Source organism: Equus przewalskii, chromosome 2 (genome assembly GCF_037783145.1).
Source record: "Equus przewalskii isolate Varuska chromosome 2, EquPr2, whole genome shotgun sequence".
Lineage (NCBI taxonomy): Eukaryota > Metazoa > Chordata > Mammalia > Perissodactyla > Equidae > Equus > Equus przewalskii.
In genome coordinates this window covers 16,981,028-17,004,908 of record NC_091832.1, presented here as the reverse complement: position 1 = coordinate 17,004,908, position 23,881 = coordinate 16,981,028, and the positions used below count along the sequence as shown (strand labels likewise).

General features: G+C 39.2%; 1 protein-coding gene across 41 annotated transcripts in view; it reads right to left on the bottom strand.

The window, feature by feature from the left end:
- The window catches only part of SCMH1 (Scm polycomb group protein homolog 1), a 184,678-nt gene that overhangs the window by 36,575 nt on the left and 124,222 nt on the right, over window positions 1–23,881 (bottom strand). For 36 of the 41 annotated variants that reach the window (XM_070610066.1, XM_070610069.1, XM_070610074.1 and 33 more), the window contains 2 exons: window positions 7,511–7,743; window positions 3,782–3,908 (listed from right to left, as the gene is read on the bottom strand). The exons of the other annotated variants lie outside the window; for them this stretch is intronic. In XM_070610066.1, coding sequence (XP_070466167.1) covers window positions 3,782–3,908; window positions 7,511–7,743 — 360 coding nt within the window. The remainder of the gene's footprint in view (window positions 1–3,781; window positions 3,909–7,510; window positions 7,744–23,881) is intronic. 41 annotated transcript variants of the gene reach the window in all.

Genomic DNA, 23,881 nt, shown 5'->3' with positions numbered 1-23,881 from the left:
ACTCTATATCCAGCAATCACATTCCTTGGTATAAACCCAAAGGAACTGAAAACTTACATCCACACAAAACCCTGCACATGGATGTTCACTGCACCTTTATTTATAACTGCCAAAACTTGGAAGCAACCAACATGTTCTTCAGTAGGTGAACGGATAAATGAATCGTAGGATAGCTAGTATATTACTCAGCCCTAAAAAGAAATGAGCTATCAAGCCATGAAGAGACACAGAGGAAATTTCAATGCATATTACTAAGTGAAAAGATCAATGTGAAAAGGCTACAGATTGCATGATTTTAACTGTATGACATTCTGGGAAAGACAAAATTACAGAGACAGTAACCAGCTCAGTGGCTGCCAGGGGTTTTGGGGAGGGAGGGAGGATTAGGCAGAGCACAGAGGATTCTTAGGGCAGTGACACTGTTCTGTATGACACTATAATGGTGAACACATGTCATTACGTATTTGCCAAAACCCACAGAACATACAGTACCAAGAGAGAACCCTAACGTACACTATGGACTTTGGGTGATAACGATATTTCAGTGTGGGTTCATCAACTGAAACAAACGTCCTACTCTGGTGGGGGATGTTGATAACCGAGAAGGCCATGCATGTGTGGGAACAGGGAGTAAATGGGAAACCTCTGCACCTTCAGCTCAATTTTGCTGTGAACCTAAAAAAAATAGTCTAGCAAAAAATTCAGAAGACAAAAAAGAGCTCTCCATAGCAGACGCAAATGTCCAAGAGTGGGGAAGTGGAGTACAAGCGTTTCCCAAACGTACGTGACCAAAGTTCCTAAACATACGTGAAATTCTTCTTGCGAAGCATTTTGCAGGACTGGTTTTCCACCAAACACCCTTTGGAAAATGCTATTAGAGTAATAAATAATGATACTTTAAAAGTAATACATCAGAAACAAAAAACTCAATACAAAGGTTGGAAGATATAGTCGAGGAAAGCTTGAGGAAAGTTGAGCAAAAAGACAGAGAATAGGGATAAGAATAAAGATGGTCAAGAATATTAGACGACGAGTTCAAGAGGTTCGACATCTGAATAAGATGCATGCCAGAAAGAGTGAAAAGAGAAAAAGAAGTGGAGGGAAATCACTGATGAAAGAATTTAAGAAAATTTCAAGAAACTGAAGAATGGGGTGGACACACTAAGTGAAGTGTCCAGCGTGGGAGGTAAAACACTCATACCCCACGTGAAATTTCAGAAGACTGAGGATGAAGAGAAGCTTCAAAGAGAATAAACAGGTTTCATACAAAACTAAAGACGTAAATTTAAGAAAGATTTACATGGGAAAACAAAGACATGGTTAGGAGCAAACTGGAGATAACCCGAGAGAGGTGAAGAGGATGCCAAGGAACTCAGAAGGCTCTAGGAGAGATCTCTCAGGGTTTGACATGGATAGAACATACAATGTGCTTGAACATTATAAAAGAGACGTATACAGTAGTAAGAGAGTTTAAGGTTGAATCAGTAATAAGCACATAGCAAAACAAAAACATAACAAAGCAATCAAGATTTACTCTGAAAACAAAATGTGCAACAAAGGAAAAGTAATCACAGTACATTACACGGCCCAATTGAGAACAGCATTTAACAAGCTGTAACAATCTAATCAAAATTACAGTATCATGGTATTAAGACAGGGAAGTATGTGAGGGTGGGTAAGGGGCAAGGAGATTAAAAAGAGTTAGATCCTCATCTTCTAAAGTGGGTTGTCAGCTGAAAAATGCTTAAAGCTAAAAAAAAATAGCCATATAAACATGCCATTTACATATATGGAAGTAAATAAAAGAACCAGCTGAATTAAAAATGATTGCCTTTGGTGAGAAGGAAATGACAGGGGGATGGTGGGTCTGTTCATTTTGTTTCTGTAATAATTCTCATGGACCTATTCTTCCTTTAAACTATGAGCATGCATATAACTCTGATAAATATAAAAACTCTCAAAAGTGTTGTGTAGCTAAAAAATTAAAGCTACGTGATGAAGGATATAGTGGGGCACACAGCTTTCAATCTATGATAGCTTCCATTGTTAACATTTGAAGGGACTATAAAGGTAACCTGGACTAATCCCATCGTTGTATAGGTGTGGAAACAGGCTCAGAAGGGAAGTGATGTCAAGGTCACACAGGATGAGCCAAGGCCCAATCAGGGGATGGTGACACAGTGACAGTCAAGACTGCCACAGCCTGGCCAAGAGCAGGAAACAAGGATACAAAGCAAGTGTCCACTTTTCCTAGGCCATGAGATCCAGGCCAAGGGAGGGATGCCAGATCACTGGTTGCCAGAGTGATGGTCCACATCCTTCACATGGAACAGCGAGGCGCAGTGACAAAGCTCCCGCTGCTCTGGGTCTTCCAGGTGTTACTGAAAAGGCACCTAGAGACCTAAGTGGCATCTAGGATGATGTGGAGCAAGCAAAGCAGGTTTACAGGCATCTAGGGGGAATGTCATAAGGCTGGAAAAAGTAACCAATGTTTTCACCAAGGTGTTCATCTCTCCTTACGTCCTCATCTTTGGAGCTTAGGGGCACAGGCCACTGGTCAGCAAACCAGTAATCGGCTGGGGCTAGATGCAGATGATACATTTGGAGAAATCACGTGATAGGACCTTGACTAGAGCTGGACATAAATGCCACAGGCAGGCCCTGTAATCTTCCAAAGCTTATTCAGCCCTTTCCTTCAACCTCTAACATTCCAGGATTTGGGTGGAGATACACTCAACTCCTTCTAAGAAAAAGACTACCTCAACTTTCACGGGGATCACTCCAATTGCTCAGACTTCCCTAAAGAAGATGGAGTATTGGGGCTGGCCTGGTGGTGGAGGGGTTAAGTTCATGCGCTCTGCTTCAGGGGCCCGAGGTCTGCAGGTTCAGATCCCTGTGGGGACCTACACATCATCAAGCCATGCTGTGGTGGTGTCCCACACGTAGAAAGTAGAAGATTGACACAGATGTTAGCCCAGGGACAGTCTTGCTCAAGCAAAAAGAGGAAGACTGGCAACAGATGTTAGCTCAGGGCCAATCCTCCTCACACACACACACACAAAAGATGGAGTATCTGTGGAGTAACAAGAGTGAGGTTTCACACATACATCTTAATTTACACATAAAAAATGAGTATTGTTCTTTACAGTTACCCTATTGGGAGGCTGTATATCTATCCTAAAGGGGTAGCCCTTTTAGAGTTACCTCATAGATAGTTTATGAAAATAGGAACAGATAGGCATAACCCAGGTTAATTACCACACAAACTTTAGCCATCAGATTTTGCTTTTGAATCAAACATTCATTGCTTGGTCTCGAAAATTAAGTTTACTCTCACAGTACCAAGGTTTGCCACCATTGGTGATGTTCAAAAAAAAAAATCAGGGCAGCTTCATACATATTTGAGTGGTGGCAGGATTATTGTAATGCTGAAAGGGTTCTGGAAGGTATCACCAAGAACGGAGCACCCCAAACTGGAAAGGATGAGTATTATTACACACTGGGCCAGGGAGCTCCCGGTGCTGGTCTCAGCTCCACCCTCTCCCATGCCCCAGCTCCCCTACTCTGAGTTTACAGAACATCTCCCCTAGTTCCTTTGATTGTTTTGGCAGGATGAAGGTGTCTCTGTAACTATTCCAAATGCCAAAGATAAAAATGTTCTTTTAAGGATTCTATGTAGACTTACAAATGGACAGGGGGCTAACTATTGGTATGAGACAAGATAAAGTACAGACACTGGGGCCTGGGGCTTGTTGCAGCCAGCACCATGATCTGCTCTTACCTGTGGGGGCCTGCATGGCTGAGCTGGGGATGGTGGCAGCATCTTGGGGTACAGTGCTGGTATCCGGTTCAGGGGTGCTGGTTGTTGGTGAGGTGGGTGGTGGGTTCATCAAAGTCCGAGGTTTCCTCTGTCAAAATGGATGGGGAGAAGTTTGCTACCTACGACAGGTAACTTGCCTTCTCATTCCCCTATTGCTAGCATTTAATTCACCCATGAAACTGAAATATATTTGTGGATGGCACTGTGTTTTATCTTTGTTTTCCACACAGCATCTTGCCCAAAGCTGTACATACAGCAGGTGCTTAGTAAATATTTTCTGAATCTATGCACAAGATTCTGGGCTTTCGTAGAGCCAGAGCTTAATTCACTATCTTTTATATTAGATTCAATATTATCATTTGAAGTTCCAGGTTCTTTATTAGTTGGCAGACAAAGGCAAAAAAGGAAAAAAAAATGTGGCTTAAATCTACTTTGACATTACTTGGTACTTTATTTCTCTCTCTTGAATAACGGAAATGTCCCTTCCCCTAACTCTATACTTTCCTCTGCTTACCTCTTTAGCTCATTACCTGCCATTTCTTATGTAAACCTTATCCTCTAGTAATCTCTAACTATATTACTTCTCTAAGAACCCTGCAGTTTTACCTGGTCCATGCCTTCACAATAATAAACCGTCCCTTCTTTTTTGACTTTACAAATATCTGCTCATCCACGAAGTTTTTCTAGATTTTTCTCTAGTTACTGTCTCTTTTGTGCCATCTCTGTACTTTGCATTGTTGCGTTTGTCACAATGTATTATAGATTTACATACTGGTGTTCTTGAGGGCCTGATTCTGAGTACGATTCCTAGCATGGTACTTGGCGTATAATGTGTCAATAAATGTTTTTAATGAAGCGTACAGTATAGAATATCAATAATGGGGGAAGTAATAAAAATAATTTGAGAGAAATCTAACTCTCTCTTCTATGTTGTTCAGGGCAGTCTCTAGGGGAGAAAGATCTTAGAAGGTTCTTTCCAAGAAATAGTTTTCTAAAAACTTCCTGAATGCAAGGAAAACATAACCATCACTGAGATCCAGAAATCCCTTTTTACTAAATGTCCCATGCAGAGTCCACTGTTGGGAGCTGTATAAAACTGTCTGCCTTCTAGGAGTGTATTATCTAAAGAGATAGCACCAGTGACAGCAGGCATATATAAGATGGCCTTGCCTGTGAAAGTAATCACGCAAACACTTATGAAACATTCAAAGCACATATGGGACATGGACATCTCCTCATATTTTTTGATATTGCTAAAAATAAAAATCCAAATAAGCAACGAGTCAGGGAAGAAAGGAAATACCAGTTAAAATTCACTGAGCTGGTGGTAGGACTTCATGCTGTCCTTGAAGGAACAAGCCTGGTGAATAAGGTGCCCAAATATTGCAGAAGAAAGCAGACAGATGGAAGGCATTATTACTATTTGAGACATGTGCACTTACATGTATTACATCTATTCATATATCACCCATTCCATTTTATTGGTGAGAAATCTAGGGCTCAGAGCCCTACTCAAAGAAGCTTTTCCAAAGTCACACAGGTGGTAACAAATGAAGACGACAAATAAACCCAAGTTTGCCTGCCTTCAAAGCCTATTCTCCAGCCACAAGACGACTCTGTTTCATAAAGGAACACAACGGCCATGGGTTAAGTGGAAGGCATGTACATTTATAGGAGGAGCAAAAGGACAGGAGGGGAATTAGGGAGTCAAATCCCAAGCCATAAAATACAGGATAAGATGAGAATTGTGGTTTTCAAGAGGGGTGGAAAGAAAGAGGACTCTGCTTACTAGGTTTGGGACTGCCTGAGGAAGCAGAGCAGAGACTATCAGAGAACCACAGTTCTTAGGATTTGAAGGATCTTAAAGGCCATTTAATCCAACCATCCATCCAATACTTCCACTTCCCTCTCCCTGAAAACATCCCTCCCACATAGTCATCCAGTCCCTGATGAAATACCTCTAGTCACGGGAGGTCACTACCTCCATTTGGGGATAGATCTAACTGTTCGTTTTATGTCAAGACAAAGCCTGTCGGCTTGAGTTTCTGCCTTTTGGTTCTGGTTCTGTCTTTGGAACCTCAGAGACAAGTTTTCTCCCTCTTTAATCTGACTCTTCTCAAGGCGACTTCCCCTCATCAACAGCAGGGCTTCTCTGGCCTTGGAATCTTCAGGGCCTTCAGCCTCTCCTCCACAACATGAGGATGAGACGAGAGCAATGCAGACAACAATGAAGCAGGACCTGGGTTAGGGGTTAGTGGGAACAGATTAGGAGCATTACGTGTTACACAGAAAGACCAGGATGTGCCACTGAGAATTCAAAGCCAGTAAATAAGAGACAGTCTCAATTGGAATACCATCACTAAAATCATCCATCCAACCATTCTGCATATACTAAACATCTCCCTAGAGAGTGAGACATAAGGCACTGCAGGAGAAAAAGAGAAGAAAAAGATTAGGTTCTCGAGCTTGAGCTTTTATATTCCAGAAGGACTGAAGTCAGCTGGAGCTAATAAACAAAAGAAAACCAACCAACCAAGAAAACTCATGAGATTGGAATGGAACGCCCAGGGAGAAGTGGTATCATTTCCCTATCGAAACTCAGGCAGTCAAGTTCGGGAGGGAGGTGCAGGGAAGTGACAGGAAGTGAGTGGAGAAGGTGATGCCAAAGGAAGCCCTAGAGAAGCAGCTGAGGGCCTTTCACAACAACGGTTTCCCTAGGGAAGACCCGCATGAAGAACTGGCCATGGCTCAAAGGGGAGACGCTCAGTAACAGAGCTCAGCGACAGCTGACTCAGCAGTCTTCTCCTAACTAGAGCTAAGTGTTATCTCCCTCAGGAAGTGTGGGGGAGTGAACATGTGGTAGGGCAGCAGTGACCCTGGAACTAGAAGATCTGGGGACTCATCTTTGTAGCCTTTGCCATTTATTAGCTACGTGACCTTAGGGAAGTCATTTCATATCTCTAAGTCTCAATTCACTTAGCTATTAAATAACATTAACACTACTCATCTCCTAGGGTTTTGTGAAGATCACAGGATACGTATGTAATGGTGTCCGATACAGAGCCTGATAATTCGTAGGTATTCAATAATTTTTTCTTGAGGAAGATTGGCCCTGAGCTAACATTTGTTGCCAATCTTCCTCTATTTTGTATGTTGGATGCCTCCACAGCTTGGCTTGATTAGTAGGGTGTAGGTCCATGCCTGGTATCTGAACCTGTGAACCCTGGGCTGCTGAAGAGGAACATGCAAACTTAATGAACATGCCATTGGGCGAGCCCCCTCTTTTTTTGTTTTTTTAAAGAAAGGGAAGGGATGGAAAAAGAAATACATTTACAGAGTTAATTTGGTCTTTCACATGCCTGGGCATCTACTCTGAGTAGGTTAACAATTAGGAGCAGGGTCTTCCATCTATGGAAAACATTAGACCAGAATTCCCTCAAGACCAGAATTCCCTCAAACATGAATAACTTTCAAAGTCAAAATTTGTTTCTTATCCAAACCATCCTATCTCTAATATTATCAACTCCCAGGAAAGTAGCTAAGTAGGGATAACAATCTAGGAGATTCCTCTAAAAACAATACCAGGTGGAGAATAGGGCCAGACATGCCCTGTGCAAGATGGATGGGTATGGATGGGTTATCCCTTTGTAACCCTTCATCCCTTTCTGGGAAACCCACATTTTTACCTACCTTACTGCCAGGTTTGGGACCCCTCTTCTTTGGGAATTTCAAAGGTTCAGCTGACTTGCATGGGGTAGAGATGGGATGGGGAATTAGGGGCTTGGGCGTCCGGCCCCGCTTCTTTCCTGGTTTACGCCCCCTCTGCCCTGGTTGATGCTCCAAGACAGTTTTGGTGCTGCTGTGGATGCTGGGCTTCTCAGTGTTCACATCAGATGCAGGATAGGGATTCTTTGGAATCATAACTGCAAGAAAAAGACTCATTCTATCACCCCCTCCTCCCACCTGCATTCCCATCCCAGTCAGAGGAAAAAAAAAAGACTTGCTACTTCCACTTGGGTAGTTTTACCCCAAGAAGTTAGATTTCCTGGCATCTGACCTAAATGTTAGAAAATCTCAGAGGAGAACTGAATTTAGATTGGCAAGAATGGGAAGTTTTAATTATCTCTGGTAAATGCAAAAAAAAAAAATTAAATTTTTTGTCCCAAGGCATCTAGCTAAAGCATATAAACAGAACCATACGTGCAGAGATGGAATAGCTCTTAGAAGCCTACGGTTCTCTTCTGCTAAGAATGAAGATATGAGGCTCAGAAGAGGAAATAATGCCTCCCCAGGTTGCACAGTGAGTTGGGATAAGGACTTATTTTTTTTGCTGAGGAAGATCTGCCTTGAGCTGACATCTGTGCCAGTCTTCCTCTTTTTGTATGAGGGTCACCACCACGGCATGGCTGCTGACGAATGGTGTAGGTTTGTGCCCAGTAACTGAACCCAGGCTGCTGAAGCAGAGTGCACTGAACTCAACCACTAGGCCATAGGGCTGGCCCAGGACTTATGTTTTGAAAGTGGGCCCTGACAACCAAGTCAGGGATTTTCTATATCAACCTACTTATGGTTTTAGTGTGATTCTTGCAGTGAGGAGTAGTGAAACATATGGAAATATATACATCTGATAGCATCTCTCCTTACCTTAAAAATTTTTGTTCCATATTATCTTTAAGGTAAAGTCCAAATTCTTTATCCTGCTACCCAAGGCCTTTGTGACTTTGCCTCTGCCTTGCTCTCCAGTTATATCTGATGTCATTTCCTGACACCCACCCCCATGTTCTAGCCCCACTGTTTTATGAACACCAATTCATTCACATATGTTGAGTTTTCTATTCTTCTTGGTCAGATGTACATCATTACTCAGTTTCAACACCCAGCTCCAGGGCCACCTCCTTATCAAGGCCTTGTCGACTACACCCCAGCCAAGTCAGTACCCTGCCCCCACCAAAGCATTCTGCAGACATCCATGTTAGAGGACTTCCAATTTTACTCCACTCATTTATCTTCTCCTTAAATTAAGAATTCTTCAAGGTAAGGGATTTCTAATTCAATCCACAAATAGTTATCGAGCACTTACTACAGGTTCTGCACTGTTCTAAGCCCTGGGGTTAGAATAGCAACCAAAACAGACACAGGTTCCACTCTCAGGGAGCTTACCTCCTAGTGAAGGAGACAGAAAATAGACAAATAAATATACAATATAATGTTAGGTAAGTGCTATGATTAAAACTAAAGCAAAGTAAGAAGATATGGGGTGGGGAAAGTCCTTTTTAAGGAGGTGACGTTTGCACAGAGCTCCCAAACGAAATAAAGGCAAAGCCTTATGAAGATCTGAGGACAGAACCTTCCAAGTAGAGGGTGTGTGACAAGTACAAAGACTCTGAGATGGGGACATGTTAGTGTGTTTGAGAAATGGAAAAGAGGTAAGAGTGGAGCTGAGTGAGCAAAGGGGAGTCTGGAGGGAGATTAGGGGAGTAGCCATAAGATCGTGTTGGACTTTCTAGACTGTGAAACTGAATCTGAACTGATTTTAAGGATAAGGGGAGGCCACTGAAGGGTTCTGAGCAGAGGAGAGACAGGATGTACTTAAAAGGAATGCCCTGGCTGCTCTGGGAGGGGAGGGGGCAAGAGTAGAGCTAGGGAGACAAGTTAAAAAACTAATTACAGTGGGCAGATAGAAGATAATGTTTCTGATGTTTCCAGGTAGGATGTGATAGATTATGGCAGTGCAATGTTGCTGATGCAACAACCAGAAAAAGTCAGATTAATTATTTTAAAAGACACTGCAGGGGCTGGCCCTGTGGCCGAATGGTTCAGTTTGCGCTCTCTGCTTCGGTGGCCAGAGGTTCACTGGTTTGAATCCTGGGTGTGGACCTAGCACTGCTCATCAGGCCATGCTGTGGCAGCGTCCCACAGAGAAGAGCTAGAATGACATACAACTATGTACTGGGGCTTTGGGGAGAAAAAAAGAAAAAAAGGAGGAAGATTGGAAACAGATATTAGCTCAGGGCCAATCTTCCTCACCAAAAAAGCATTAAAAAAAAAAAAAAGGCACTGCAGTGTTGTAGAAATCAAGAGGATTAGATGAACAGGAATTCCAGACCTGGGTAGGGAAAGCTTCCGAGGTAGCTGACACTGTTTTCCTTCCAGAGGGTATTTGCCAATTTGGGGCATGAACTGAGGATCAAGCTTGGCCTGTGCAGAGGAGCTCTACTGCAGAAAAGAGAAATCAGAGAGGCTGTTGTGACAGATTGGAACTTGAGGAGCTCCATGTGTGTGGCCAGTTTTCCCTGTGGGACATTTTCTGAGTTCTGAGCCTGCTCATTAGAACTGCAAAGCTAGGGTGAGAGCTTCTAAAAGGCAGAATCAAATCTTGCATAATCTTGTAATTTTAGGAGACAGGGTCACACTAGAAGGAGAGGTCTACCTCAAACATATAGCTGATCTTTTCTTCAATATATTTGCCATATTTTGAATTGTAAGGAGTGAGAGGTCAAAGAACTAAGCCCCAAACCTCTCAAGGGGCAGTATGTCAGGACTGAGGAGACAGCTACCTATCAAGTTCTCAATCAAAAGCCCAAGAAGACCCAGGTCCAAGGAACAGGGATAAACTCCAGGCTCAAGCTCAGTCCGTGAGGGGATCAGGCCCTGACCCTATGAGCCTAAGAGAGGAAAGGAAGAACTCTTTCTGATGGAAGATATCACACCTAAATAGTCCTTTTATATAAAATATCTAGTATATCATAAAAAAAATTAGGTATAAAAAAAGGCTGAACACTGTGATTGGTAAGCAAGAGAAAATATACACAATAGAATGAGACGCCCATATGCTCCAGATAATGGACCAAAAACTTAAAAATAACCATAATTAGTATGTTAAAGAAAGTAGAGGAAAAGATCAACAAAATGTAAGAAAAGATAAATAATACTCATGGAAAATTGGAATTCATACAAAAAATTAAATGGACATCCTAGAATAAAAAATATAATATTTGGGGGCAAGCCGGGGAGTGCAGTGGTTAAGTTCATGTGCTCCACTTTGGCAGCCTGGGGTTTGCAGGTTTGGATCCTGGGTATGGACCAAGCACTGCTCATCAAGCCACGCTGTGACAGCGTCCCATGTGAAAAACAGAGGAAGACTGGCAACAGATGTTAGCTCAGGGCCAATTTTCCTCTCACACACACACTACATATATATAAAATATTAGAAATTAAGAACTCACTGGATGGATTTAAGGGCAGACAGGATCCAGTAGAAAACAGGATTAATAAACTTGAAGAAAAATAAATAGAAAACATCCAAAATGAAGCAAAAATATGAAGAAAACAGATTAGAGCATTAGACACAGGTGGATATAGTCAATAAATGCAAAATATGAGTAATTACAATCCCAGAGAGAGAAGAGAGAATGAGGCAAAATATTTGAAAACTAATGAAAGAAGGGCTCAGCAATCCACAAGTTGCAAAAATACAAAAAAATTAGCAAAACTATACCAAGACACATCACTGTTAAACTGCTAAAAATAAAAGACAGATAAAATATAAATGAAATGAAAGGCAGAGAAAAATTTTTGAAAGCAGTCAGAGAAAGCATTACTCTTCTAAGGAGCAACGATAGGACTCATGGCTGACTTTTTAACAGAAACCATGGAAGCCAGAAGCCACAGACTATCTTTAAAGGGCTGAAACATATAAACAGCCAACCAAGAATTCTACACTCAGTGAAAATAACCTTCAAAAATGAAGGTGAAATAATATTTTCAGACAAATCAAAGCTGAGAGAACTTGTCACCAACAGACCGAAACTACAGGAAATAAAAAGGAAGTTTTTCAGGCTGAAGCAAAGTAATCCCAGATGGAAGGACGAAACTGCAGAAAGGATGAAGAGCAGAAGAAAGGGCCAGTGTGTGAGCAGATACAAAACAATATCGACAATTGAGGACAAGAATTTGAAAAACAGCTTGTAGGGTTTATCATATATGTGTTAGTAAATTATACGAAAGCAACTGCACAAAGGATGGAAGAGGGGGATAAATGGAGCCAAACTTTGCTGAGAATTCTGCATTATTGGGGAAGCGGTTAGAGCACTTATTTAAGGTAGGCTTTAATAAACCAAGGAGGCACACAGGCAGAGGGTAGCTGATTAAAAAATTACACAAGAATGTATCACTAAAAGGTAAGGAGAGAGAAACAGAATAATAAAACATATACGATTAATCCGAAAGAAGGCAACACAGGAAGAATAAAGAAATGAGGAAGAACTCAAAGAGAAAGCAAAATGCAAAATGGTAGACTTAAATGAATAATTACATTAAACACAAATCAATTAAGTAAAACAATTAGTAGGGAAAAATTAAGATGCTGGACCCACAAAACCCCAGAACCCAATTATATCTGTTTATAAGAGGGCCCTGAAATATAAGAACACTTGAAATATAATGACACAGGAAGGTAAAAACATGGAAAAAATATACCCTGTACACATTAATCAAAAGAAAGCTCATGTGGTTATGTTAACATCAGACAAGGCAGTTTTTAAGGCAAAAAGTATGATTAGATTAAAAAAGGACGTTTAATCAAGATAAAGTAGTCAATTTGAAAGGAAGCTGCAATAACCTTAAATTTATATGTACCTAATAACACAAAATATATAAAGCAAAAGTTTAAAGAACTAAAAGGAGAAACAGACAAATCCACAATCATGAATTGGCAATTTTAACCTCTCTCTCACAAGAGGTAATTGATAGGTCAAGAAGCTGAAAAAATCAATTAGGATAGGAAACATGTGAATAACAAAATTAACCAATTAATAACATAACCAATTAACCAATCAATCTAATTGACACATACAGGATACTATACCCAATATATGTAGAATACACATTCTTTTCATATGCTTATGGGATATGCTGCGTGAGACAGCAGTCCTCACTAAAGTTCTCAAGAACTGAAATAAAACAGAATATGTTCTCTAACCACAGTGAAATTTAAATAGAAATCAATGACAGAAGTTAATTAGAAAAATCCCAAATGCTAAGAAATTAAGTGACATATACTTGTAAATAACTCATATATCAAAGAAATTGAAATAGAAATACGAAAAGTTTTGGAACTTAAAATTCATGAAGGGGCTGGCCCGGTGGCTGAGTGGTTAAGTTCGTGTGCTCCGCTTTGGTGGCCCAGGGTTTTGCTAGTTCGGATCCTGGGCGTGGACATGGCACTGCTCATCAGGCCATGTTGAGGTGGCATTCCACATGCCACAACCAGAAGGACTCACAACTAAAATATACAACTACGTACTGGGGGGGTTTGGGGAGAAAAAAAAAATTCATGAAAATATGACATATCCACAGGTGTGAGATTTAGCTAAAGCAGAGCTCAGATGGAAATTTACAGCTCTAAATGTTTACATTAGAAGAGAAGAAAGGTTAAACATCAATGATTTAAGTTTCTATTTCATTATAGATCCTTCAGACATGAAGAAGACAGTAACAGGGGCTGGCTCGGTGGCACAGCGGTTAAGTTTGCATGTTCCACTTCTTGGTGGCCGGAGGTTCGCCATTTTGGATCCCGGGTGTGGACATGGCACCGCTTGGCAAAAGCCATGCTGTGGTAGGTGTCCCACGTATAAAGTAGAGGAAGATGGGCATGCATGTTAGCTCAGGGCCAGTCTTCCTCAGCAAAAAAAAAAAGAGGACTGGCAGTAGTTAATTCAGGGCTAATCTTCCTCAAAAAAAAAAAAAGACAGTAACAGGATATTATGAATAACTTTATGCAAATAAATTTGAAAATTTAGATGAAGGGCAACTCCCTTGAAAAAGCACAACTTATTAAACTGAACACAAGAAAAACAGAATATGATGAGCCCTATACATAGTAAAAAGACTGAAATTGCAACTAAAAAGAAAATTTCAGACCCAGATGGCTTCACTGCTGAGTTCTAGGAAAAGTTTAAAGAAGAAGTAATAACAAATGGGACAAAATCCCTTAAATAGAGGAAGAGGAAACACTCTCCAACTCCTTTTATGAGGCCAATGTAACCCTCATACCAAAACATGATAAAGACATTACAACAAAATAAAATGAACATAGATGCAAAATTCTTAACAAAATATTAGGAAATTGAATCTAGTAATATACAAAAAGGATAATATATCATGACTAAGTGGGGTTTATCCCAGGAATACAAAGGTTTGTTTAACAATAGAAAAAAAAATCAGCTGAAGTCACTATATTAACAAAATAAAGAAGAAAACCCATATATCATCTCAATAGATGCAGAAAAAGCATTTGACAAAATTCAACACCCATTCATGATAAAAATTTTCAATAAACTAAGAATAGAAGGGAATTTCCTTATAGAAGAGTATCTATGAAAAAAACTATAGCCAACAGCATACTTAACGATTGTGAAATATTGAACACTTTCTTACTGAATTATAGAATAAAACAAAAATATCCACTATCACCACTTCTACTCAACATTGTACTAGAGGCCAATGTAATAAGGAAAGAAAAGGAAAGAAAAGCTATAAACACAGACGTAAAGAAGAAGTATTGCTTGTAAATGACACGACTTCTTACACAAACTGCATCCCACCCATCTACAAAATCTATTAAAATCAAAAAATAAATTTGGAAAGGCCACTAGATACAATTCAAAATACAAAAATCTATTGTATTTCTATATATACCAACAATTGGAAACTGAAATTTAAAAACCCCAAAACAAATATTCAGTGAAAGATGTGCAAGCCATCTACACTAAAAGCTATACAACATTCTGAGAGAAATTAAGGAAGACCTGGACACGGGTGGGCATGAGGGGCTGTGTCACACTCATGGATTAGAAGACTCAACACTACTAAGTTCTCAGTTCTCATCAAATTGATCTAAAGAGTCAACGCAATTCCAATCAAAATCCCAGCAGTTTTTTTCTAATGTGAGTGAATGCGCAAATCGACAAGTTAATCCTAAATTTTATTAGGAAACGTGAAGGATGCAGAGTCGCCAGGCCAATCCTGATGAATGACAAGTAGAGCTGGAAGCAGCGCTTACATCGTCAGCTACTAAAGTTACAGTAATTAACATGTGGTGGTGCTGGTGTAACGATGGACAAGCGCATCAATGGAGCAAAACAGAGAGTCTAGAAACAGACCCACACGTACACAGTCGTCTCATTTACAAGAAAAGGGTCCCTGTAATTCTGCGTGTGGGGGAGGAGCAACACGGTCTCCTCAATAAAACAGACATCCATATGGAAAAAAATGAGACTGGACCCCTACACTTCACACTAGATACAAAAATTAACGTGAAAGCTAAAACATCAAACTTTTAGAAGCACACACAGGGGAATATCTTAAAAACTCTGGGTAAGCAAAGATTCACTAAACAGGACACACAAAGCATTAATTATAAAAGACTGACATACATGACTTCATTAAAATAAAAGATTTCTGTTATCAAAAGACAACATTAAGAAAGTAAAAAAGAAATCCAGAGAGTGGGAAAATATATGCATAACACGTCAGAAAAGAAACATCCAGGGTATATAAAAAACTCCTAAAAATCTGTAATAAAAAGACTGACAATCCAATTTAAAAAATGGGTAAGACTTGAAGAGTCACGTCACAAAAACATACAAATAGCCAATAAGGATATGACAAGTTGTTGAACATTATTAGTTATTAGGAAAATGCAAATTAAAACTACAAGATACTACATCTCCACCAAAATTGCTGAAATTAAAAGAACTGATAATACCTAACACTGGTGAGGAGTACGAAGCAACTAGAACTCGTGGCTATTGCTGGAAGGAATGTAGATCACTTTAAAAAACTGCTTAGCTTTATACTCTACCACCCAACAATTCCACACCTCGGTATGTACCCAACAGAAACGAGTGGGTATGACCATCAAAAGACACGTACTAGAACGTTCACAATAGTATTTTTCAGAAGACTCCCTGACAGGCATTGCAGGCATTATCTAACACATCTGAAGATGTACAGACCCTAGGACTCAGCAGTTCCAATCTTAGGTACAAACTTCAGAGAAGTTCTTGAACGTGTACACTAAGATACATGCAAAAGAATGCTCAAAGCAGTGTTTTTGTAATAACTGAAAACTTAAAATGAGTCAAATGTCTATTATTGGTAAAATGAACTTTAAAAATTTTATACAGTTAGTAGTTTTCAGAGTATGGTCTGGGAAGCCCTGGGAGTCCTCGAAATTCTTTTGGGGGTCTGTAAGGTAAAAACTATTTTCAGGATACTGAAACATTATTTGCCTTTTTCACTCTCACTCTCTTACAGTGAAGTTTTCCAGAGGCTACATGTGTGATATCATCACTCTGAGAGCTAATGGAATGTGTGCTTATATATTATGTTTTAAAAAGTTGTAAGTTTTCATTTCTTTTTCTTTTTTTAAAGATTTTATTTTTTCCTTTTTCTCCGCAAAGCCCCCTGGTACAGTTGTATTTTTTTTTTTTTTTGAGGAAGATTAGCTCTGAACTAACTACTGCCAATCCTCCTCTTTTTTCTGAGGAAGACTGGCCCTGAGCTAACATCCATGCCCATCTTCCTCTACTTTATACGTGGGACACCTATCACAGGATGGCTTTTGCCAAGCAGTGCCATGTCCCCACCTGGGATCCAAACTGGCGAACCCCAGCCCTCCAAGAAGTGGAACGTGCGAACTTAACTTCTGTGTCACGGGGCCAGCCTGACAGTTGTATATTTTCAGTTGTGGGTCCTTTTAGTTGTGGCATGTGGGATGCTGCCTCAGCATGGCCTGATGAGCAGTGTCATGTCCACGCCCAGGATCTGAACCGGTGAAACCCTGGGCCACCGAGGCAGAGTGCGTGAAACTTAACCACTTGGCTGCGGAGCTGGCCCTTGTAAGTTTTAATTTCTAATACAGTGATATGAATAACTCACATAAATAAAAGCTCTTTGGGGTCTTTAAGGATATAAAAGTTTCCTGATACCAAAAGGTTTGAGAACCACTGAGCTATAATTATAATTACTTCCTTGTCCTTCTTTTTCAAACAAACTTGCCTACAAAAACACCCCAACCCAACTCTCTACCTATTCCATGCCTAAGCCTAAGTAACTGAACACACCAAAAGTTTAAACTGATTACTATAAACCCCCAGACTGCTCCATGTATCTCCAGTAACAGCTCATGGAACCTGAGCTGGGCAGGGAGGTAAGTGATTCACTTTGGAATTCCTGCCATCACATGACAAGGTGCTGAGTTCTTAGCTGGTACCCAGCACATGTTTGTAGAATAAAAAAGGAAACAGATACGAGAAGAACTGAACAGGGCTTTACTTGGTCTTATAACAGTTAGAAAACAGTTCTTCTCTTTTCCCTTAAGGATAGATATAAAAATCCATGATGACAACTGGCTGAGAGGTTTCCCTCTCTGGCCTAAAAGATCCAGATGGAAGAAACTAACCAATTATATTTAACAGTTCTGAAAAATCAGGGCATGCAGGTCACATGAGAGTAGCTATCACCGAGGTTAAGCTTCATACTAATTTAAAGGCTTCTCAATAACGAATTTCTGAAACTCTGCTGAGGGATTCCAGGATTTGGAAGTTCTTCCTTTCAGGAAGCCCTGTCCTGACACATTCTAACTTAATTATTCTAGTTGGAAAAAAAAAAAAAATTGAGGTGATATCAGGAGACCAGGAATCTAATTCCAGTTCTGTCCCTTATGGTGTGACCTTGAGTTTGTCATTTAAACACAACCTTTTCTTACTTTTCCAAATGTAAATAATTAATTTAATGACTGTCCTACTTCAGAGAAAAATGAAAGACTGAAATATTCTCCAACACATTTTGATGCTACTAAGATTGACAGAATTACACCCTTAATCAACAACACTTTGACAAAATTCTTGTACATCTGTGGTTTCATGTGGCCTTCATAAGAATGTTGTGAAGGCTGACATTATCATCTCCTTTGACAAATGACAAAGTGAGACTCAGAGAAGTGACAGTGGCAGAGCCAGGCACGATTCCAGTCTTTGGAGTCTTCTCTGCACATCATCTGTCAGGTAGCCTAGGAGGAAGGAAGTGATCTCTCTTCCTTCAGGAGCACAGGAAGTGACAATTCATATGTTAATTAAATCGATCATATCAGTTGAAAATTTAGTAAATGCTAAGTATCAAGGTTTGCCAATTATCTAAGGTGACAAAAACCCAATGTGATTCTTGTCCTAGAGGAATATCATCTTGAGAAAATTAGGAGCAGATCTTTACATGACTAATCTCAACTCAGTGCGTGTGGACCGAGACAGGGAAGACACAAGATGAACCTGGAACACATTGGTCACAAAGTAATGAGGATGCTCAAAGAAAGATGGGGCCATGTGAAAAGGATACAGCAGCCAACTTCAAGCGGCTTCCACTGGCCAAATCTAGGACAATATGAGCATCAAAATGAATAATGATAACAAGAAATTATTACTAAATAAAATAAGAATCCATCAGTCCATATTGACGTAAACAAATGAATAAATAAAAAAATAGAGAAGAAGGGAAAGCTTTCACTCATAGTAGAATCCCAACTAATAAATGTGGAAAAAATGAAGGAATTAGAAAATAGCCATTTGGTCAATAATTGACTCAGGAAAGACCTATATAGAGTAGAAACTAAAGGAAATCCAAGTAGAAATAGAAAAAACACTAATATGAGGGCCAGCCCTGGCGGCCTACTGGTTAAATCTGGCACACTCTGCTTCAGTGGCCCAGGTTCGGTTTCTGGGTGCCAACCTACATGACTCATCTATCAGTGGCCATGCTGTGACAGTGGCTCACATACAAGACAGAGGAAGATTGGCAATGGATGTTAGCTCAGCGAGAATCTTCCTCAGCAAAAAGAGGAAGACTGGCAACAGATGTTAGCTCAAGGTGATTTTTCTCAGGAAAAAGCAAACAAAATACCTCACTATTAATATGATGCTTTAACACACCACTCTCAGAATAAGACAGATGGAGAGACAAAAAATAAGGATATAAAAGATCTAACTAGTATAATCATCTGATGTTGATCTTATGGATATATACAAATCTTATGGATATATATTGAACACTGCACCCTAATATTACTGAACAGGTACATTCACAAAAACTCATCACACATTAGGTCACAAAGAAAATGCTGGTAACTTTCAATTCTCTCTAATCACAATGAAACAAAACTAAAAACAAACAAATGAAAAAGCAAAAATGCTCTTTGACAGGGAAATTTAAAAAACAAGTGAAGGGGCCAGCCTGGTGACATAGTGGTTAGGTTTGCACTTAAGGTCATCTGGGGTGGACCTACACTTGCTCATCAAGCCATGCTGTGGCAGTGTCCCACATACAAAACAGAGGAAGATTGGCAGGGAGGTTAGCTCAGGGTCAATCTTCCTCACCAAAACAAACAAAAAAACCAGAGAAAAGAAAAATAAAAACAAGAATTACAGAATTTCTGAAAAATAATGATAATGAAAACACTTCGCATCAGAATCAATGAGGTACCTTTAAATCAGTGATCAGAGGAAAATTAATAACCTTAAATAAATCTATATCAATAAAATAAATAAAATGATAAAACAAATTACCTATAAAATTCTAAAAATTAACAAACATAAGTGAATTATATTTTCTATTTGAAGAGTAGAAAAAGAAACAAAGTAAACCACAAGAAAGGATGAGGAAAGAAATCATAAAAATAAAAGCAGAAATTAATAAGGTAGAGGACAGAAAAATACTAGATCCATTTAATAAATCAAAATGCTGGGTTCTAGGGAAAAAACCAACAAAATAGACCAATCACTAGCTAATTTAATCAAGAATAAAAGAGAGAAAGCACAAATATAAACATAAGAAGTGATAATGAGCAAAACAATCGAATCAAAGCCAACTAAAAAAATAAGAGACCACTTTGCACTTTTATGCAAGTAAATTTGAAAACCTAGATGGAATGGATAATTTCTCAGGAAAGCCAAGTTTACCAAAATTGACTCTAGTAAAACATAGAAAGCTTAAACAGACCAATTCTGATGGAAGAAGCAGCTAGAGTCATTAAGGAATCACCCCACAAAGCAGCAGGAGGCCAAGATGCTGTCACGGGAGCACGCCAACAAGCCCTCAGAGACCACATCGTCTCAAGGCTACCTAGATTAGCGCAGAGCACAGACAATAGAGGGAAACTCCAAGTTCTTTCTACGAAGCAAAAACTAAACTGACACCTATATCTGAAAAAGACAGCAAAAAATTACAAAATTATAAATATCACTTATGAATACGGATGTAAAAATCTTAAATGAAATATTTATCAGATTCTAACACCACATTAAAAAAATAATACACATTACTGAGTAAACTGAAAAAAATGTGAATATGGATGATAGATTAAATATTGTATCAATGTTAAAAATGTACATTTAGAGAGAGCAAATGATATAGCAGATAGGGCAAAATGTTAATTGGTGGATATGGGTAAAAAAGATTCTTTCTACTATTCTTGCAACTTTCTCTGAGCTTGAAATTATTCCTGAACAAAAAGTTAAAAGAAGAGACCATATCATGACCAAGTTGGGTTTATAACAAGAACGCAAAAGTATTTCAATATTAGGAAATCAATTAACAGATTATATTAATAGGTCTTAGGAGAAAAATTATATGATGACTATCTCCATAAATACTGAAAAAGCTTTTGACAAAACTTAACACTCAAGAAAATAATATGGGGTGGCCCCATGGCCGAGTGGTTAAGTTCGTGTGCTCTGCTTCAGTGGCCCAGGGTTTCACGAGTTCAGATCCTGGGCGTGCACCTAGCACTGCTGGTCAGGCCATGCTGAGGCGGGGTCCCACATAGCAGAACTAGAAGGATCTACATCTAGGATACGGAACTATGTACTGGGGGGCTTTGGGGAGAAGAAGAAGGAAAAAAAGAGGAAGATTGGCAACAGATGTTAGCTCAGGGCCAATCTTTAAAAAAAAAGAAAAGAAAAGAGTATCTGGCTACTTCCTTAACAAGATAAAACACATATACCTAAATCTTAAAGCCAACATCTTAATGGAGAAACACAAGAGGCATTCCCACTAAGTCAGGAATAAGGCAAGGATGCCTCCTATCTCCACTAATACTTAACATAGTACTGGAAGTATTAGCCAGTGCGTTTAGAGAAGATAAAATGATCAGGAGCCTAAGCAATCGGAAAAGAAGTAAAACCTATCTATTTATAGATGACACGATAGGCTACCTGGAACACTCTAGACGTGTTCCAACCACTAGAGTGAGCATGAGCCACACGCAGTTGCTGAGCACTAGAAATGTGACTATTTCAAACTGAGATGTGCTGTAAGTGTAAAATATACACTGGATTTTGAAGACAGTGAAAAAATAATGTAAAATATTAATAATATTTTATATTGATTACATATTAAAATGGTCATGTTTTAGATATTATGGTTTAAATACACTATTAAAATTAATTTTATCTGTTTCTTTTTCTTTTTTAAATGTGACTACTAGAAAATTTTAAATTACACATGCAGCTCAGTATTTCTATTGGACAGTGCTTCCCTAGAGAATCAGGGATAAAGCTAGCTCAAACAGAAAAAGAACTCAGCAAGGTAACAATATATAGCTAATAGGCAAAACTCAATAACCTCCATATACACAAACAATAGCCAGTAAGAAGCTGTAATGGAAGAGAAAGGTGTTTACAATAGAATCACGAAAGACGAAATACTTAGGAATAAAGTTAACGAGAAATATGCAAAACCTGTATGAAGAAAATTAGAAAACACTCCTGCAAGACACAAAAGTCGACCTGAACAAATAAAAAGACATCTCTTGTTCTTGTATGTCTCAGTATCATCAAGTTGTTAGTTCTTGCCAAATTAATTCAGAAATTTAATGCAATCTCAATAAAAACACCACAAAGGCTTTTTTTCCCTTGAAGTCAGACAAGTTGATACTAAAGTTCATATGAAAAAAACATGAGAATAGCCAAGAAAACAATGAAAAGAAAGAACTATGAGAAGGACCAGCCTTAGCAGATGCTATAACAAACGACAAAGCTTCTATAATTAAAACTGTGGTACTGTGTGAATAAACAGACAGGAAGACCCAACTATACACATAACTGCAGTATATGATAAAGGTGAGACATCTCAAACCACTGGGGGCAGAGATGGATTGTTTTTTAAAAGACTTTTTTAAAGACTGGCACCTGAGCTAACATCTGTTGCCAACCTTCTTTTCTTCCCCCCTTCTTCTCCCCAAAGCCCCCGAGTACACAGTTGTATATTATAGGTGTAGGCCCTTCTGGTTCTACTATGTGGGATGCTGCCTCAGCATGGCCTGATGAGTGGTGCCATGTCTGCGTCCAGGATCCAAACCAGCGAAACCCTGGCCTGCTGAAGCAGAATGCACAAACTTAACTGCTTGGCCATGGGGCCGGCCCCAAAGATGGACATTTTAATAAATGATGGTAGAATAATGGATGGCCATTTGGAAAAAGATAAAATTAGATCTATTTTTTTTTACCCTACACAAGAATAAACTCCAAATGGATCAGAGATCTAACCATAAAAAATGAAATATACAAATACTAGTGGAAAACACGGATAAATTCCTATAATAAAAGGTTGAAAAATTCAACTATAACATACAACAAAAACCTCTGCATGGCAAAAAAACCTACAAAGTAAAAATTCAGAAAAAGTAGTTATAATATATCACAATAAAAGGATTAATATACTTAACATACAAAAGCCTTTTTAAAATTGAGGAGAAAAAAGACCAAAATCCTATAGGTAAATGAGTAAAAGAAATGAAGAGATGATTCACATAAAAAGATAAAAATGGCCCTTACGCACATGAAAAGATGTTAAACTTCAGTCAAAAAGAGAAATGGAAATTAAAACTATACTGAGAAACCATTTCTTAGCCATTAGATTGGGAAAAAAGAGACAGGTTGGTAATACCCTCTGCTATTGAGGCCAGAGGACAGAAAGGCGCTCCTGCACTGCTGGGGGCAGTGAGAAATGGTACCACCTCTACGGAGAGGATTTGTCAACATGTAACAAAACCCTACTTAGATATTTAGACGTCTATACCTTTGGACCCAACAATACCACTTCTGGAAGCTGACCCTGAAGATATGCCTCCAAAATATGAAAATAAATGTGTACAAGTTTACTAATTGTAGCATTACTTGTAATGGTAAAATATGGGGAACTATCTGGTGCCCAAAGGAGCCTAGTTGACTAAACTACGGTATGTGCACACGATAGAGTGCTCTATAACTTAGGAGGGCGAACTCTGTGAACTCACAACAGAGTGATTCCTAGGGGATACTGTTAAGTAAGAAAAGTAAGCAAAGTACAAAAGGGAATTCAGAGTGAGCCACCTTTTGTTTAAGAAAAGAAGGGTAGACTAACACGCATATCCACCTACTTTTGCAAAATGAAATGTTGGAAGGATAAATCAGAAAACAATGACAGCGATTACTTAGAAAGGGTAGCAGTGGTGGAGGGAATAAGGTGGAAGGAAAGGACAGGGAGGACAATTCTCTCAGAAAACTTTTTTGTATAGTTTTGACTCTTGGAAGCTTTTGTACATATTCAAAGAATAAAATTAAATCCACAAAGAGCGGGAAAAACCTAAACCTAAAACTGACTGCAAACAGAAATAAATGAACCCAACTGTATTTTAAATGAATAACCTAATCACACTGAAGGAAAAATGAAAAAAAGATGCAAGTAACTTTTGAACAAAGTATTTGATTAGGAAGGAAAATGCAAACAAATTTTGAAAGCTTCTTTTTTTGATGCAGAAGATTGGCCTGAGCTAACATCTGTGCCAATCTCCCTCTATTTTATATGTGGGCTGCCACCACAGTGTGGCTTGATGAGTGGTGCTAGGTCTGCACCAGGGAGCAGAACCTGTGAACCCCAGGCCACCGAAATGGAGCAGGTGAACTTAACCACTGTGCCACCAGGCCAGGCCCTTGAACTCTTCTTATTAAGTTTTTTTCTTCATAGTGG